This window comes from Mustela erminea, chromosome 9 (assembly GCF_009829155.1).
Source record: "Mustela erminea isolate mMusErm1 chromosome 9, mMusErm1.Pri, whole genome shotgun sequence".
Taxonomy (NCBI): Eukaryota; Metazoa; Chordata; class Mammalia; order Carnivora; family Mustelidae; genus Mustela; species Mustela erminea.
The window spans coordinates 27560816-27578847 of NC_045622.1; the positions used below are offsets into that span (position 1 = coordinate 27560816).

Genomic DNA, 18032 nt, shown 5'->3' on the forward strand with positions numbered 1-18032 from the left:
GGGAGGTTGTTTCTTTTAAGAGACCAGAATACACCCAAAATCAAAAGGGTGGGTGGCTCTGTTCTATTCTAGTTTTTAAATTTTTCCCCTCTTTCTTCTCCCCCTGGTTTTGGGTCTCTTCTGATTTGGTTAGCATATATTTTTCTGGGGTCTTTGGCACCCTTTTAGTATTTGTTCTCTCATTCATCTATTCTTATCTGTATAAAATGACAAGGTGGAAAAACTAAACAAAAAAAAAATTTTTTTTAAGTACAAGAAGCAGTACCAATGGCTATGGGCCTAATCAATATAGACATTAGTAATATGTCAGAACTAGAATTCAGAATGACAATTATCGAGGTGCTGTCTGGGCTTCAAAAAAAGCATGGAAGATATTAGAGAATCCCTTTCAGGAGAAATAAAATCCCTTTCTGGAGAAACAAAAGAACTAAAATCTAACCAAGTTGAAATTTAAAAAAGACTATTAATGAGGTACAATAAAAAAATGGAGGCTCTTACTGCTAGGACAAATGAGGCAGAAGAGAGAATTAGTGATATAGAAGACCAAATGATGGAGAATAAAGAAGCTGAGCAAAAGAGAGACAAACAACTACTGGACCATGAGGGGAGAATTCAAGAGATAAGTGATACTGTAAGATTAAACAATATTAGATAACTGGGATCCCAGAAGAAGAAGAAAGAGAGAGGGGGGCAGAAGGTACATTGGACCAAATTATAGTAGAGAATTTCCCTAATATGGCAAAGGAAACAAGCATCAAAATCCAGGAGGCACAGAGAACCCCCCTCAAAATGAATTAAAATAGCTCCACACCACATGATCTAATAGTAAAACTTACAAGTCTTGGTGACAAAGAGAAAATCCTGAAAGTGGCTTGGGGTAAGAGGTTTGTAGAAACATTAGATTGGCACCAGACCTATCCACAGAGACCTGGCAGACCAGAAAGGACAGGTATGAAATATTCAGAGCACTAAACAAGAAAAATATGTAGCCAAGAATACTATATCCAGTGAGGCTGTAATTGAAAATAGGAGAGATAAAAAGCTTCCAGGACAAACAAAAATTAAAAGAATTTGCAAACACCAAACCAATATTTCAAACAGGAAATATTGAAAGGGGTCCTCTAAGCAAAAAAGGAGCCTAAAAATAACAGACCAGAAAGGAACAGAGACAGTATACAGTAACACTCACCTTACAGGCAATACAATGACACTAAATTCATATCTTTCAGTAGATAGCCTGAATGCAAATGGGCTAAATGCCCCAATCAAAAGATATAGGTTATCAGAATGGATTAAATAAACAAGACCCATTGATATGCTATTTACAAGAAACTCATTTTATACCCAAAGACACTTCCAGATTTTAAGTGAGGGGGTAGAAAACAATTTACCATGTTAATGGACATCAACAGAAAGGTGGGGTGACAATCCTTATATCAGATAAATTATATTTTAAGCCAAAGACTATAATAAGAGATGAGGAAAGACACTATATCATACTTAAAGGGTCTGTTCAACAAGAAGATCTAGCAATTTTAAATATCTATGCCCCTAACATGGGAGCATCCAATTATCTAAACCAATTAATAACAAAATCAGAGAAACACATTGACAATAATACAATAATAGTAGGGGACATTAACACCCTCTTCACTGAAGTGGACAGATCATCTAAACAAAAGTTCAACAAAGGGGCACCTGGGTGGCTCAGTGGGTTGAGCCGCTGCCTTCGGCTCAGGTCATGATCTCAGGGTCCTGGGATGAAGTCCTGCATTGGGCTCTCTGCTCAGCAGGGAGCCTGCTTCCCTCTCTTTCTCGCTACCTGACTCTCCGTCTATTTGTGGTTTCTCTCTGACAAATAAATAAATAAAATCTTTAAAAAAAAAAAAAAGTTCAACAAAAAGAAATAAAGGCTTTCAATGACACACTGGACCAGATGGACATCACAGATAAATTCAGAACATTCCATCCCAAGCAACAAAATGCACATTCTTCTCTAGTGCACATGGAACATTCTCCAGAATAGATAACATCCTGGGTCACAAATCAGGTCTCAACTGGTACCAAAAAATTGGGATCATTCCCTGTATATTTTCAGACCACGATGTTCTGAAACTAGAACTCAATCACAAGAGGAAAGGTGGAAAGAACTCAAATACATGGAGGCTAAAGAGCATCCTACTAAAGAATGAATGGGTCAACCAGGAAATTAAAGAAGAATTTTAAAAATTCCCTTGAAACACAGGAAAATGAAAACAACAACTGTTCAAAATCTTTGGGACATAGCAAAGGTGGTCCTGAGAGGAAAGTAGATAGCAATACAAGCCTTTCTTAAGAAACAATAAAGGTCTCCGGGTGCCTGGGTGGCTCAGTGGGTTAAAGCCTCTGACTTTGGCTCAGGTCATGATCTCAGGATCCTAAAATTGAGCCCTGGATTGGGATCTCTGCTTGGTGAGGAGCTTGCTTCCTGCCCCCCTGCCTGCCTCTCTGCCTGCTTGTGATATCTCTCTCTCTCTCTCTCTCTCTCTGTGTCAAATAAATAAAATCTTTGGAAAAAAAAAAAAGAAAGAAAGAAACAATAAAGGTCTCAATTATACAACCTAACTGTACACCTAAAGCAGCTGGAGAAAGAACCGCAAAGAATTCCTAAACCCAGCAGAAGAGAAATCATAAAGATCAGAGCAGAAGTCAATGAAATGGAAACCAAAGGAATAGTAGAACAAATCAACGAAACTAGGAGTTGATTCTTTGAATTAATAAGATTGACAAACCCTTGGCTAGACTTACCAAAATAAAAGAGAAAGGATGCAAATTAATAAAATCATAATTGAAAGAGGAGATATCACAAACGAAACCAAAGAAATATGAACAATTACGAGATTATATTATGAGCAACTATATGCCAGCAAACTTGACAATCTGGAAGAAATGGATGCACTCCTAGAGACATGTAAACTACCAAAACTGAACTAGGAAGAAGTAGAAAACCTGAACAGACCCACGACCAGTAAGGAGATTGAAGCAGTCATCAAAAATCTCCTGACAAACAAGAGCCCAGGGCCAGATGGCTTCCTAAGAGAATTCCACCAAACATTTAAAGAATTAATACCTATTTTTCTGAAACTGTTCCAAAAAATAGAAATGGAAGGAAAACTTCCAAGCTCACCTTATAAGGCCAGCATTACCTTGATCCCAAAGCTAGACAAAGACCCTATCAAAAAGAAGAATTGCAGACCAATATCCTTGATGAACACAGATGCAAAAATTCTCACCAAAATACCAGTCAGTAGGATCCAACAGTACATAAAAAAGGATTATTTGCCACAAACGATTGGGATTTATTACTGGATTATAAGGTTGGTTCAACATCTGCAAATCAATCAATGTGATACAATACATTAATAAAATAAAGAACAAGAACCATATGATACTCTCAATAGAGGCCTAAAAAGCATTTGACAAAGTACAGCATCCATTCTTGATCAAACTCTTCAAAGTGTAGGGATAGAGGGTATATACCTCAATATCATCAAAGCCATTTATGAAAAACCCACAGCGAATATCATTCTCAATGGGGATAAACTGAGAGCTTTTCACCTAAGGTCAGGAATATGGCAGGGACGCACACTATCACCATTGCTATTCAACATAGTACTAGAAGTTCTAGCCTCAGCAGTCAGACAACAAAAAGAAATGAAAGGCATCTGAATTGGAAAAGAAGAAGTCAAACTTTCCCTCTTTGCAGATGATATAATACTTAATGTGGAAAACCCAAATGACTCCACTCCTTAACTGTTAGAACTCTTACAGGAGTTGAGTAAAGTGTCAGGATATAAAATCAATGCACAGAAATGAGTTGCATTTCTATACACCAACAGCAAGACAGAAGAAAGAAATTAAGGAGTTGATCCCATTTACAATCACATCTAGAAACCATAAGATACCTAGGAATAAATCTAATCAAAGGAAAGAATCTGTACTCAGAAAACTATAGAATACTCATGAAAGAAATTGAGGAAGTCACAAAGAAATGGAAAAATGTTCCATGCTCATGGATTGGAAGAACAAATACTGCGAAAATATTTATGCTACCTAAAGCAATCTACACATTTAATGCAATCATCCCTAACAAAATACCTGGAAGTGGAACAAATAATCCTAAAATTCATATAAAACCAGAAGAGATCCAGGACAGCCAGAAGAATGTTGGAAAAGAAAACCAGGGATGTCTAGGTGGCTCAGAGAGTTAAGCCTCTGCCTTCAGCTCAGGTCATGGTCCCAGGTTCCTGGGAGTGAGCCCCGAGTCAGGCGTTCTGCTCAGCAGAGAGCCTGCTTCCCCCTCTATCTCTGTCTGCTTCTCTGCCTATTTGTAATCTCAATCTCTCTGTCAACCAAACAAATAAATAAATAATCTTTAAAAGAAAAGAAAAGAAACCCAAAGTTGGTGGCATCACAATTCCAGACTTCAAGCTCTATTGCAAAGCTGTAATCATCAAGACGGTATGGTACTAGAACAAAAACAGACACATAGGTCAATGGAACAGAATAGAGAGCCCAGAAATAAATCCTCAATTCTATGGTCAACTACTCTTTGACAAAGCAGGAAAAAAGTCCAATGGAAAAAATATAGTCTCTTCAATAAATGGGAAAATTGGACAGCTACATGCAGGAGAATGAAACTGGACCATTTCCTTACTCCACACACAAAAGTAGACTCAAAATGGATGAAGGGATGGATCAATGTGAGAAAGGAATCCAACAAAATCCTTGAGGAGAACACAGGCAGCAACTTCTTTGACCTCAGCCGCAGCAACTTCTTCCTAGGAACATTGCCAAAGGCAAGGGAAGCAAGGGCAAAAATGAACCATTGGGACTTCATCAAGATCAAAATCTTTTGCACAGCAAAGGAAACAGTTAACAAAACCAAAAGACAACTGACAGAATGGGAGAAGATATTTGCATATGATATATCAGATAAAGGATTAGTATCCAAAATCCATAAAGAACTTCTCAAACTCAACACCCAAAGAACAAATAACCCAATCAAGAAATGGGCAGAAGACATGAACAGACATTTCTGCAAAGAAGACATCCAAATGGCCAACAGACACATGAAGAAATGCTCCACATCACTCGGCATCAGAGAAATACAAATCAAAACCACAATGAGATACCACCCCAGACCAGTCAGAATGGCTAAAATTAACAAGTCAGGAAAGGGCAGTTGTTAGCCAGGATGTGGAGAAAGGGATCCCTCCCACACTGTTGGTGGGAATGCAAGCTGGTGCAATCACTCTGGAAAACAGTATGGAGGTTCCTCTAAAAGTTGAAAATAGAGCTACCCTATGACCCAGCAATTACACTACTGGGTGTTTTCTCTAAAGATACAAATGTAGTGATCCGAAAGAGATGTTTATAGCACCAATGTCCACAATAGCCAAACTATGAAAAGAACCTAAATGTCCATCAACAGATGAATGGATAAAGATGTCGTATATGTATATACAATGGACTACTATGCAACCATCAGAGAAGAAATGAAAGCTTGCCATGTGCAATGATGTGGATGGAACTAGAGGGTACTATGCTGAGCAAAATAAGTTAATCAGAGAAATACAATTATCATATAATCTTTCTGATATGAGGAATTTGAAAGGCAGGGCAAGGGATTGTGGGTGGGTAGGGAAGGAAAAAATCAAACAAGGTGGGGTTGAGATGGAGACAAACCATAAGAGACAATTTCACAAAACAAAATGAGGGTTGTTGTGGGGTGGGGAGGTAGGGATAGAGTGGCTGGGTTATGGACATTGTATGTATGTGCTATGATTAGTACTGTGAAATGTGTAAGCCTGATGATTCACAGACCTGTACCCCTGGGGCAAATAATACATTATATGTTAATAAAAGAAATGAAAAAAAAAGAAAAGAAAAGAAAAGAAAGGTTTCATTAAAAAACAAAACAAAACAAAAAAAACAACCTCTAGCAAAAGTTTTATACAAGGATTGTGTGTGCATGAATAGGAATGTGAACTAAAAGAGGAGGAAGCAGTTTTTGAATAAAAAAGCTAAGCGCAACATGGGACAAACAAAGACATCTACAGATGCCCAACTGAAGAGTTCTGGAAAGAAGCAGAAACTGGACGCAGGAATTATGGAAACAATTAAGAACCAGGAATGTCAATTTAGCAGGATGATATAAACCTGATATTTATTTTAAGAAGGATATTGTACTTACTAAGACAAATAGAAGGAGAGAAAAAGGTATAAGCAGGAGAGATCCTAACTGCAGAGACACTAGACTGAAATCCTTCAACCAGAAACAACCTGGCCAGGAGAGCTTGTGTATTAAAAATGACCTGTGGTGGCAGGCTGGCCTGCCTGTAGAAAAGAGATGGAATCAAGAGGAAGTTCCACGTGGAGGTACAGTGTGGGCTCTGCCTATAGAGTAAGCACAGCTGAAATCATAGCTCCCCACTTATCACCTGGTGACATAAGGCAACTTCCTTAGCCTTTCTGAAACTTCACTTCCTCATTCAACAAAGTAGAAAAATACATTCCACCTTCTGGGGCTAACTGGAAAACAGAACTGGACCGTGTTGGTAAAATGAACTGCCATTCTAGGGACTCATGTATGACAGCCATGATTTGCGATTGTTAAAAAACAATCATTGTTCTTCTTATAAAACAATTATAACAATATAATATATTATAAAATAGGACAATATAATTATAACAATTATAAATAATTGTTAAAAAAAGCAATTATTTTACTTCACTTCTATAACTCTTCATTTTCTATACCTATAGAGGAAAATTACTAGTGAGTAAATAGTTGAAGGCTCTTTGATACCTTTATGAGAAGCCGAACTGATATAAGTACCAAGGAGAGTTATTTTTGCTAAGACTGTGTGTCTGAGGTAAACCCTGTTAACCAGGGACTCAACTCCAGGTTTGGACTACAAGTCAGTCTCTCCAAATATGTGTACCTATGCTGCATCTAGGAAAACATCACTAGTCTGGATTACTCTGAGGCTAAGCTGTGACTAATCTTGTAGGTGGTGAAATTTGAAACCTTATGTAGGATCCTGACTATACAAGGGTCACGAAGAACTTTAATCTGTTAGGGGAATTTAAGAACATTAATAATTTACCTTCTTCTAAAATGTGATTGCTTCCTCTGCTCACGACAGGAAAGATATCCTTGTATTTACTTGAGCTATTGACAGACCAGACTCTTAGGAAATGAGCTGAGATCACCATGTAAATTGAGTAGAATATAACAGGCATTTCATTTTCTCCTCTATCTCCACATCAGTGATGATTTTTGAGAACAGGCTTTATGACTGTTCCGTTTATTTAATTCTATTAAAAATAAGGCAGATGACAGCCCCAGACCCTTCCACTTCTGTTTCTGGCTTCTGTATGTCACCAAGCTAGGTGCCAGGAGTGGCACCATCTTAGATCATGTGTAAGTCTCTTGCCTTTGCCTCAAAACATATACTTTTATACTTTTATTTATCATTTTTATTTTTTAAAGATTTTATTTATTTATTTGAGAGAGAGAGTGAGAGAGTTGGGGTTAGAGCAAAGGGAGAGGGACAAGCAGATTTTTCACTGAGCTGAGTCTGATGTGAGGTTGATCTCAGGACCCTGATATTATGACCTAGGCCAAAACCAAGAGTCAGATGCTTAAGTGACTAAGCCATCCAGGTGCCCCTAAACCCACACAATTTTAAAGCCAGGTGTCTCAACTGAAAATGTTGCCCCCTTGGCAGACTTGGTTAAACCACCTCTAGCTCTGACAATGTGTGCATTCAACATCAAATTTTGCTTGGTCTCATTCCCCTTGGAAAATCTAACCCTTCCTTGTTCTTATTATTAGAGTTACAGAAGGAATTGTTCTTATTATTAGAGTTACATATCCCCCCCCCCATTTCCTTCTAGAGAGAGGTTGGACCTACATATTTAATGGTGGATGGAATGGAATTCTACAGGCCACAGAAGAAGTAGCCATGAAACCTGTGCAAACTGTCTGTGCAAGCATGTTTGACTGTGTTGTTGTGTATGTGTGTGTGTGTGTGTGTGTGTGTGTGCAAGATAATATTAGTTTCTAAACAGAGCTGAACAAAGCCCCATACTTCTCCCTACAACAAAAAGAGTAGGGACTGATAAAAGGAGAAATATTCTTTTTTACAGAATGTGTGCTTGATTGTTTTGTTACCAACCACACATGAGAGGTAGAATGGGTAGAGTGAACATGAATTCTATCCCAGCTACATGGCTGTCACATTCAGGTTAGAGCTGAGTGACCCAATCTGAAGATTGGAAGAGATAGGATCTTAGAATGGAGAGTGGGGAGTGTGCGCCTCATTCCAATCTTGAGGCAAGAATGTGTGCTGGAAGCCAGTGTGGGGATACCCCTCTGGTGGAATGTGACTCTTGAGAACCTTCCTTTATTAGGTGATGGGGGCATTCTGAGGGCAACAACTTCATTCCCGGTTCCCTTTAAGTTGTAGTGGCCTTCTCAGTTTACCCAACCCCAAAATTAAGAATGTTAGCATGTTTAACAATATTTGATGTGGTTTGCAGAGGCTACCAATGTCAGAGTGGAACAGGGAAGGAGAGGATGTCTTTCTTTCCCACCTTCCGTAACGGAAAAGGGAGCCACTTGCCAGTGTGGGTGAGCCTTGCTCAGAGTAACCACTAAAAATGGTGTTAGCAAGAAGACTTCAAATCTTAAGGGCTCTGAAGAAAATAAGAATGAGAAGGAGACTAAGAGTAAACCCTCTGATTTCCCCATCAGTGGGTGAAAGCCGAGATACTTGACTATACAAAAATCCTCCAGAGAAATTACATTAATAAATCATACAATGTAATAACTAGAAAGGACTTCCTTGCCATTTCTTCGACACTTCCATTTCAAAATCTGGAGAAAGACTTATACTTATTTTGTACTACAGACCCTTTGGCCTATGTGCTTTATTTGCACATATGCATAGAATTTGAAGCTTATAGACCCTTTTGCAGAACCTTACTTTCAAACGCAAAAATATACATTTGAATAATGTATAAGATCAAGGTATGCATATGTGTACCTAAATAAAATCAAGTACATTGCATTTTATTCATCACCCCGGGATAAGAAACCAGGAAGGGAACATCCTACAAATTCAGGCCTCGATGTCAGGAACAGAACTCAGGCTGGAAAATGGGTTTTTTGATGCCCAGTCATGTTCTTTTCCACTTTTCCACCCTGCCTCTGTGAAGAAGAAATGTGATTATAATTTAAAATAGAGGCTGAATAAATTAAATTTATTTCAGGTTGAATGCCTGCTTCTCTTTAGGCCCCAAATTACACATGTTAATTTAAATGACTGTAATATTTGGGAGAAGAGGAGAAAATAGCAGAAAAAAAGAGGTTAGTTGCAAAGGAAGATCTGAAAATAGGTTAGTCCTTGGCAAAACTGTTACCTGTGGGCAGACCTGCCTCCCCTGCCCGCTGGAAACACTCTACCGGTGCCTGGCCCATCTGCTCCCTGGTCCCCTGGCCTCAGCATTGCCAGCAAGACTCCAGGGTGTCCACTCTTCTTAGCAGCACCTCAGAACTTGTTATATTTCTCACAAATAGTAACATTTACCTGTCCTTTTTGTTTAACTAGGAGTTAGCAGTCTGGTGTGCAAACATACCGGATCTAGAATCACACCACCAGGCCTGAAGGCGTGGCAAGTGGAATTGGGACAAATGATTTCAACGCTGAATCTCAATTTCTTTTCTTGGAATGTGGTGGATTTTTTTTTTTTTTTTAAGAGAGATTGAAAGTGGGGGGTTGCAGAGGGAGAAGGGCAGAGAAAGAATTTCAAGTGGACTCTCCATTGAGTGTGGAGCCCAGCAGATGAGGGGCCAAAATCAAGAGTTGGATTCTTAACCAACTGAGCCACCCAGGAACCCCAGAATGTGGTGACTTTCTGTTCTGTCTCCCAGGGCTGTTGTGAAGAATAATCAAAAGAGATGACTCAAGTAAAGTACTTTATTTGTATTTTGATAGCTGTTTTACAGAGACAAATTGAGTGAAGGGAATTTAAAGCATGTAATAGTGCCATCATCTCTGGGCAAAGTTTTAATCTCTCTAAGCCTCAGGTTCCTTATTTTTACAATGTGAATCTGACGTAGACATTGTTGGGATGGTGCAAGGATCAACTGAACTAAGGTTTATGCTTTATGTGCCCAATGCAGAAGTTGACTGGTGCTCAGCAGAATCTAGGGCTGGACTGGTTGGCAGATCAGACTTCTCCACCTTCTAAACTCTATGTTGGGTACCAACAGTCTCACCTGAATGGACTCCAGGTTCAAAGACTCAAAGTCTTTTGCAGACACAGAAATTGCATGAGCTTGTTTTAGAGTCTCTGATGTAAGGAAAAACATAATTCATTATTTCTAGCCATTTGCATACAATCAGGCTGAGCAAGAGGAGTCGAATCCATGAAAAGAAATACTTGGTAGTAAATGGATTTCTGAACTAGCCAAGAGAGCAGGCAGACAAAGTCAAAATCCAAGGAGGAAATAGCCAGTTTATCTTCTTGCCAGTCTATCCTGGACAAGGACAGCAGCCATGGCCACACAAGGATATCCATGGAGTTTCAGAGTCCTGAAGACTTCATGACAATTAGAATCACAATTAGATACTGAATTCTCAGAGGGGCAGAGTTTTCAGTACTTACACAGGATAAAGAGGTAACATTTAAAACGTGTATCCCTGGAGGGATGAGCTACTAGTAAATTAATTATCTTCTTCTTTGCCTCTCTACACCATTTATTGCAGCACTGGCAACCCACCCCCACTGCTAATTTTCTTCTTGCGCTTTGTCCTCAATTTCTGCTGCAATGCAATATCAGTAGCAGGGTAAAGGGGGGAAAAGAAGAAAAGATAACTGAAAATTTCCCTGGGATCTGAATTTGAGAACTAACCTTAGATATAGTTGGGAGAGGATGTGTTGGAGTCCGCTGGAGACATTGATCTCAGAGTCCTACGGCCATGGTTCAAGCTCCAGCTCTGTTACTTACTCACCGGGGGCCCTGGCTGCTCTCTTAACCTCCATGAGCTGTAGTTATCTAATTTGCAAAATGAAGAGAACAGTCACTGCACTGCAGCCTCCCAGGGCTTGTTTTAAGGGTCAAACGAGACAAAGATTGTGACCGGTGCTGTAGAGTGCTAAATAAATGCATGTTATCCCTGGTGTATCTCTTAACTTGTCACACTGAAGACCCTCATCCCTCCAGGGAACTGTTCCCAATTACTGCCCACTCCAAGTCATCTGGACAGTGTTTGACTCATTCCCTACTCCTATTTGCTTGAAGGGGCTTTATGGTCACTGCCTTCGTTTGCCATTTCATTTGCTGTATCAATCTGTCCCTCCATTCATTTTTCAAGCATTTGCTGAATGCCCAGTATGCCCCACACAACGTGTTATGTGCTGGGAATAGATATATAAACTATGGTCCCTGTAGTTGTGTAGGAAGAGTTAATCTCAAAAATCTTACCTACTCTCCTTCTAGAAGATTCATGATGAATCTCAAATATAACTCATCTGATCCTGAGTTACACCTTAGCTCTATATGACCTGTGTAATGTCTGTGACTTCCTTATCCCTAAATCTAGCAAGACTAATGCTTTCCCATCCTAGTGGCACAGGATCCTAATTCTGTGCCTAATAATTACTAGCCAGGTCTTCAGCATTTCCCCAGACTCAAAAAGGTAGGTGATATCCTTTTAATCCTTCCTCTTTCAAGGAATTAAGATTGATCCTCCCAATTTCCTTTGGACACTATCTCCTGGAGGAACCTTCTCCATCTCCATAACTAGACCTACAGCTCACTCAAGTCTCAGCTTTTCAGTGATGGTACTAACATATTCCCTATTATTCAGGCTGTACAGGGCTGCCAGGTTGATTTTCCTACCTGACTAATCTAGATCCACAGAAACATTTCTCTCTTGCTCTGGATTTTCTTAAAACCTAGGTACACAGTCCCGGTCACATTATCATACATATTCACATGGGGCTTTAAAATTATCACCTCCATGGCCAAATGTGTCTTGAGAATCAGTGATAATTTTTTTTTTTTTTAAACACAGCTTCTCTCAAGAAGAAAACTTGGAAATTAATCCCATCAGATATGTGGCAAAGGCCACCTTATAAAACAGCAAAGGACAGGCTCCGAGGTTAGTGACAGAGCATATCTGAGTTCCTCACACTGCAGCAGCAGGGAGCGACAAAGCCAGGACCCTGTGGGATTGCTCTCCCTTCTGCTAATGGCACTTGGTTGGCAGAAGTGATGAGATTCTAGCATCCTCAAATGGACAGAAGATAAATAAATACCCTTCTCTCTCTCTCTCTCTCTCTCTCTCTTTTTCTCTCTCTAAACAGACAAGTTGCAGCTCGGAAATTTTTCAGTTTTTCTCATTGCAAAATCAATACCCATCAGCAGTTTGAAATTAAAGGCAAGATTAGGCTTCAGTTTTATACATGCCTTATTGTATTCCAAAAGCTTTCTACTCAGTCAGATAAATCTTCTTTAAGAGGATTAGGAAACTTTCATTATCTTTATCTAACCTGAACTAACACTAAGTCTGAAAAATTAATCTATAGACTGGACAAAAGCCAATAGGTGCTGGGAAGAAGGAGGACTCTTAGACTTCTTTCTAATTGAGCAGTGGGGTCTCTGTTTCCACCTACTAGAAATTCAACTGGTCTCCAATGAAAGAATAAGTTGCTCCATTGCTAAACAAGACAGAAGATAATGCAGCTCCCTGCGTGCCCTCCTTTTACCTCTCAGTAAATGGAAAGACCATCTGCTGAGTTTTCCAAGGGAAGGTTGTCTCCTTTCACCCCCACCTTTCCTGATCTTCTGCACTTGATTTCACAGGCCTCCTCAGCCACCCAGAGCTACAATAGTCACTTTGCCTGAAATGTAGAGACTGTGAGGAACTGACCTCTGAAATTGAAGTCACTCCACTGCTCTGCTCTTGCCTGTTCTCAGACTCTTTCTGACTCAAACCTACGAGACCCACAGGGAGACCCCACTGACTTCCATATCCATCCCAAGGAATTGCTCCAAGGGCCTTATGAAGCACATTATCCCTGAAGCTCTACATCACTAGCCCTTTATGGCCTGTATTGACTTTGACATGCTTACACAATCTGTCTTATTTCCTGAAAAGTGATAGCCTTGTTCTGTTTGAGTCTGTTTCTGTACAGTGCCTGACAGTTCTTTTTTATTTCAGTGCTGCATTTCCTGAATTTGAAGATAACTTTGCTGTCAAGGCCACGAAGGTGCCACGGAGGCGTCACTTCCAATGCTGAGAATTTCAGCTCCTCTGGAGCCAAGCCCAGGTGGCAGGCGGGGTAGTGAGAACTCACACCCCCTTGTTTTCTGCACCCCAGGAACTTTCAACAGACATTCCAGCTCATCTCAGATAACTGATCTCACCAAGTGCCTCTACCAGCCTCTGAGAAGAAGCAACAGGCATGACAGTTGTCTTTATCTCCAGATGGCAAGCCGTCTTGTAGCTCCAAAGCAGAGATCATCACCAAGCCATACCCCTGGGTGGGACATGTATGGAGAATGGAAACAGCGGAGTGTACAGACATCTGTCATATGCAGGCTGATGTGGGCATCTGAAAGCCCTCAGAGATGAGAGAAGGGCTGGAAGGCTGAACTGAGATTGGGCTTCAAGCAATATGGCATCACCAGGGTCTGGATGGGGAACAGAGCTGCAGAAGACTGATCTCTGGTCTGGAACAAGCTGTTACAAATGGCCCCACAGAACTGGAGATCTGGTAAAGAGCTCTTCTAGCCAAAAGAAAAGGATATCTATCCTGAATTCTACAAGTGATTAAAGTATAAAACAACAACAACAACAACAACAAAACACGAATCTATACTGAAACTCTCCATGAAACTAACAGAAATTAGAAAAATTATATTCTTTAGTAAGGCAAGGGTGAGGGGATCCACATGAACTAAGCCAAGATGCCACACACATTTTACAATTTGAAAAAAGAAAAAAAGTTGAATCTACTGCAGATGGGATCTAATAAAAGGCACTTACTAAAGACTGAATCATACCCAGGGACTAATTCAAACACTGAGGAGAGCTCAGGGTTGACTCCAACAGGTCAGTAGTGGAAACAGTGAGAAAAGTCTACCCAACCCTCTCCTTTAGTGGAGGAAGGCTATGGCACTGGGGGTGCGAAGTAGTCTCCTTAGCACTTCATTGCTACCATGAGTCAAAACCTGACAGAAACTGCTTTACATGGTGATGGGGGAGAGAGGGGAGTGATGTTAGGCGGGACAGTTTAAAATAAGTCCATTTGTATTGCTGCCTTGTTTTAAAATGGCTCCCAAATTCTCACAGTTGTTACCTGAATGTATTTTTAACTCTTAATATTTGATAGTTGATATCTGGGAATCTGCCACTTCTCACCCTTATTTTTTTTCCTACATTGTGAAATTCTAATGAAAAACTATTGAATAATATGCTTGAGTACACTGACACAGATTTTTTTAAAAGGGAGAATGCGGGACGATGTTAGAAAACATCTCCCCTTTCAAAAAATTTTATTAATGTATTTCTGACATTGACCTGGAGATAGCATTTTGATTAATATCCTCCTTAATCTCAGCTCCATTGTGAGGCTAAAGAGATGCAAAGATCCAGCGTCCATGCCAGGGAGGACTTGGCCACAGCACCCAGAACCCCTTCTGGAACACACACACCCAGCAACCATCCAAAAACCAGTCACAAGGCACATAACTTCACATCGATGTTATTAACCTCTTATTATGGAATAATCTTACGAAAGGTAACTAAAAGGCACAATACAATTTTTTAGTATTTCTTGTCCAACTCCAGAGTACTAAATAACTTAATAAAGTTTAACTAGCACATGCCAAGCAATTTATTAATAAGAACAGAAGGACCAAGATAAAATTGAGAAACTGTGAAGATATTCAGTACTTAGTAAAGAACCCAGCAGATGGGAAGGAATCCAAAACATAACACTCAATCTTGGGGTTCCATAGAGGAAAATGTTTTTCATGTCTTCATACATGAGTAAAAGCCAAGTTTGAGATTATGCTTCCCTTCCATCATTGACAAGATCTCTAACCCCCAGATCCAGCTGTGACTCACCTTGCACTATGAGGTGGACCCGGGAAGTTTTAGGGTGGTTGTCTGTCTGCACAGAGCAGGTGTACGGGCCTTCGTCATACACATCCACGTTCTGGATCATGATGCTGTACTGGGTTGGAGTGTTGACCAGGATGATCACACGAGGGTCTATGGACCACTTGTCATTCCCAGCATAGAGGATGGTGCTACGGTTTAACCAGGCCACCCGGGTGACTCGGTCATCTATGGTACACCTGTAAGTGAGGGGTGTGGAGAAAGGAGAGGAGGGATGTAGGGGAGGGGTGGTAGAAAAGGGGAAGGGAAACATTGAGAAAGGGAAGTGGGGAGGGAAGAAGGGAGTGTTGAGAGATTGTATTAGAAATGTGGTTGCTATATTTTGAAGACTAAATGAAACAACATAACCCAATGTTAAAGGAAACAATCAATTATTGATGAAACCTCCTAAATATAGGGTAACAGTGGCCTGAATCATCTTGAAGAACCGATGATATAAAATCATTCCTATTTGATTTAGGAACATATTATGTGAATATCTTTGCTGTATATTTGCTTTCCATCTTATTTTTCCCCCTCGGCTTATATGAAAATTAGTTTATATTTCTTGAGTACATTTACCACATTGTGGGAGAAGTGGCCCAGGGGCATAGGGGAGAGAAAAGTAGATCAGTATTTCAAATAAGGTCACAGATAATCCAAAAAGCAAATACCTAACTTGTTGTTAGTCAAAAAGTGAACATTTTTACTGCCAGCCCTCCCTAGTATCCATAATCTCCTTGTACCCCTAAGCTACCCAAAGCCTGCAAACTACGATTTATAACATGGATTGATAAAATTCACCTTAGAAACCCAACAATTTTTGAGGAAGTCAGGGCTACCTCTAAAAATGTCAGCAGAAAGAATAAGAAAGTGGTCAGTTAGTGTTCCTTTTCCCTCTTACGGCCACCCCCCTCCAAGAGAATAATATAGCTGATGTCACCTCAGACATCATCATGGTAAAGAGCTAACCTCTTATTCCCTCATAACCTCACATCCCTTCTTCCCTACAACTGGAAACTATGGAATTTCTTTTTTGGTATGTATTACTTGCAGTCTTTCGAGTTTAATGCAGAAACAAATACACCTGCTGGTCAGAAAGAAAATTTGCATATGTGCATCATGATCCTATAATCTGTGAAAAGAAAAGAAAAGAGGGGCATCTGGGCGAATCAATAGGTTAAGTGTCTGATTCTTGGTTTCAGCTCAGGTCATAATCTCAGGGTAATAAGATTGAGCCTCCTATGGGGCTCTGTGCTGGGGATGGAGCTTGCTTACTCCTTCTGCCTGTCCCCACTGCTCACTCTCACTGTCTCTCTCTCTTAAAAAATAAAAATAAAAAAATAAATAAAAAAAAAGGAAAGGAAAAAAAGAGAAAGAGAGAAAGAAAAAGAAAATAAAAGGGAATCCCTTATAAATGTGGATTGCAAAGATGGGTGTAGTTAAAGGCCCTAGATATGCCCACCTGCCACTTGTTGCTTTAGTCTGAACCTGAGTGCAGTATCTGGGCAAATAGAGAAGTACAATTATACCTGTGCCGGTTTCTGCAGACATTCTAGCAAAGAGGTATGAGGCCCACCTTAGGGCACAAGGAACATGAATCCAGTACCTCCACATGAAAAAACAGAAAAAAAAATTGCCATATCTCACCAAATCTGATTCCTTTTTTTTTGTTTATTTGTTTAAAGATTTTATTTATTTGACAGAGAGAGATCACAAGTAGGCAGAGAGAGAGAGGAGGAAGCAGGCTCCCTGCTGAGCAGAGAGCCTTATGAGGGTCTTGATCCCAGGTCCCTGAGATCATGACCTGAGCCGAAGGCAGAGGCTTAACCCACTGAGCCACCCAGGTGCCCCTCTGATCCCATTTTGACTGAAAGCAGAGAGCCTTCTGACAAGGCTCAGGTGATGAAAGCACCAAGGATGCTGGCAATGAAGGAGAGATCAAGCACATTTGAACATACTGTTTTCCCTTAACAAGGTGGTCATCCTGAATGGCCATAGGAGCAGAATAATACTGAAGCACTAAAATAACAAATTTCTGTTGAAAGAGGAAAAGTGTGAACCACCTGGGTGGCTCCGTCATTTGGTGGATGCCTTTGGCTCAGGTCATGATCCCGGGATCCTGGGATCAAGCCCCACGTCAGGCTCCCTGCTCAGCAAGAAGCTTGCTTCTCCCTCTCCTACTCCCCCTGCTTGTGTTCCCTCTCTCCCGTGTCTCTCTCTGTCAAATAAAATAAAATCTTAAAAAAAAAAAAAAAAAGAAGAAGAAGAAGAGAAAGGGGACAGCACTCGGTTTAGCAAAATACTCTCCCTGGATGGTATGGCACACAGAAATAATACTAGCTTCCAATCACAGAAGTCTTATGCATAAGTCCACCTGTCAGTCAGCAGGTCCTGGCAACCTTGGGGTTAGGCTGATAATTAGATGCTTTCAAAGGACAAGAAGAAATTTTTCTCTTCTAACTTTTATTTGTTGTCTTTCAAACTACAAAAATGAAGTAAGCATGATTAAACATGTGAACAAATGAGGCCCTTAATTTGGTAACATTCTGGCTATTTCTTCCACATCTCACTCCTTACATACATATATTCACATATGTAAAGACTGTGTTGATTTATTTACCTGAAAGCGAATCATACACTAACATTCCTAGAATCAGTTTGTTTGTTTGTCTCTTTGCTTTTTAACTTGACACAGACATCTCTGAACACCAGTAGTTTTGGGGCCAACCTTATTTGTCATTAGAATATGATAATTCAAGTATTATTGAGTGACTGCCACCTTCACAGGTGTGTCATGGTGATAAA

General features: G+C 40.1%; 1 protein-coding gene across 6 annotated transcripts in view; it reads right to left on the reverse strand.

The window, feature by feature from the left end:
* Positions 1 to 18032, reverse strand: part of OPCML (opioid binding protein/cell adhesion molecule like) — a 1088088-nt gene that overhangs the window by 224226 nt on the left and 845830 nt on the right. For all 6 annotated transcript variants that reach the window (XM_032356986.1, XM_032356989.1, XM_032356988.1 and 3 more), the window contains one exon: positions 15192 to 15424. In XM_032356986.1, coding sequence (XP_032212877.1) covers positions 15192 to 15424 — 233 coding nt within the window. The remainder of the gene's footprint in view (positions 1 to 15191; positions 15425 to 18032) is intronic.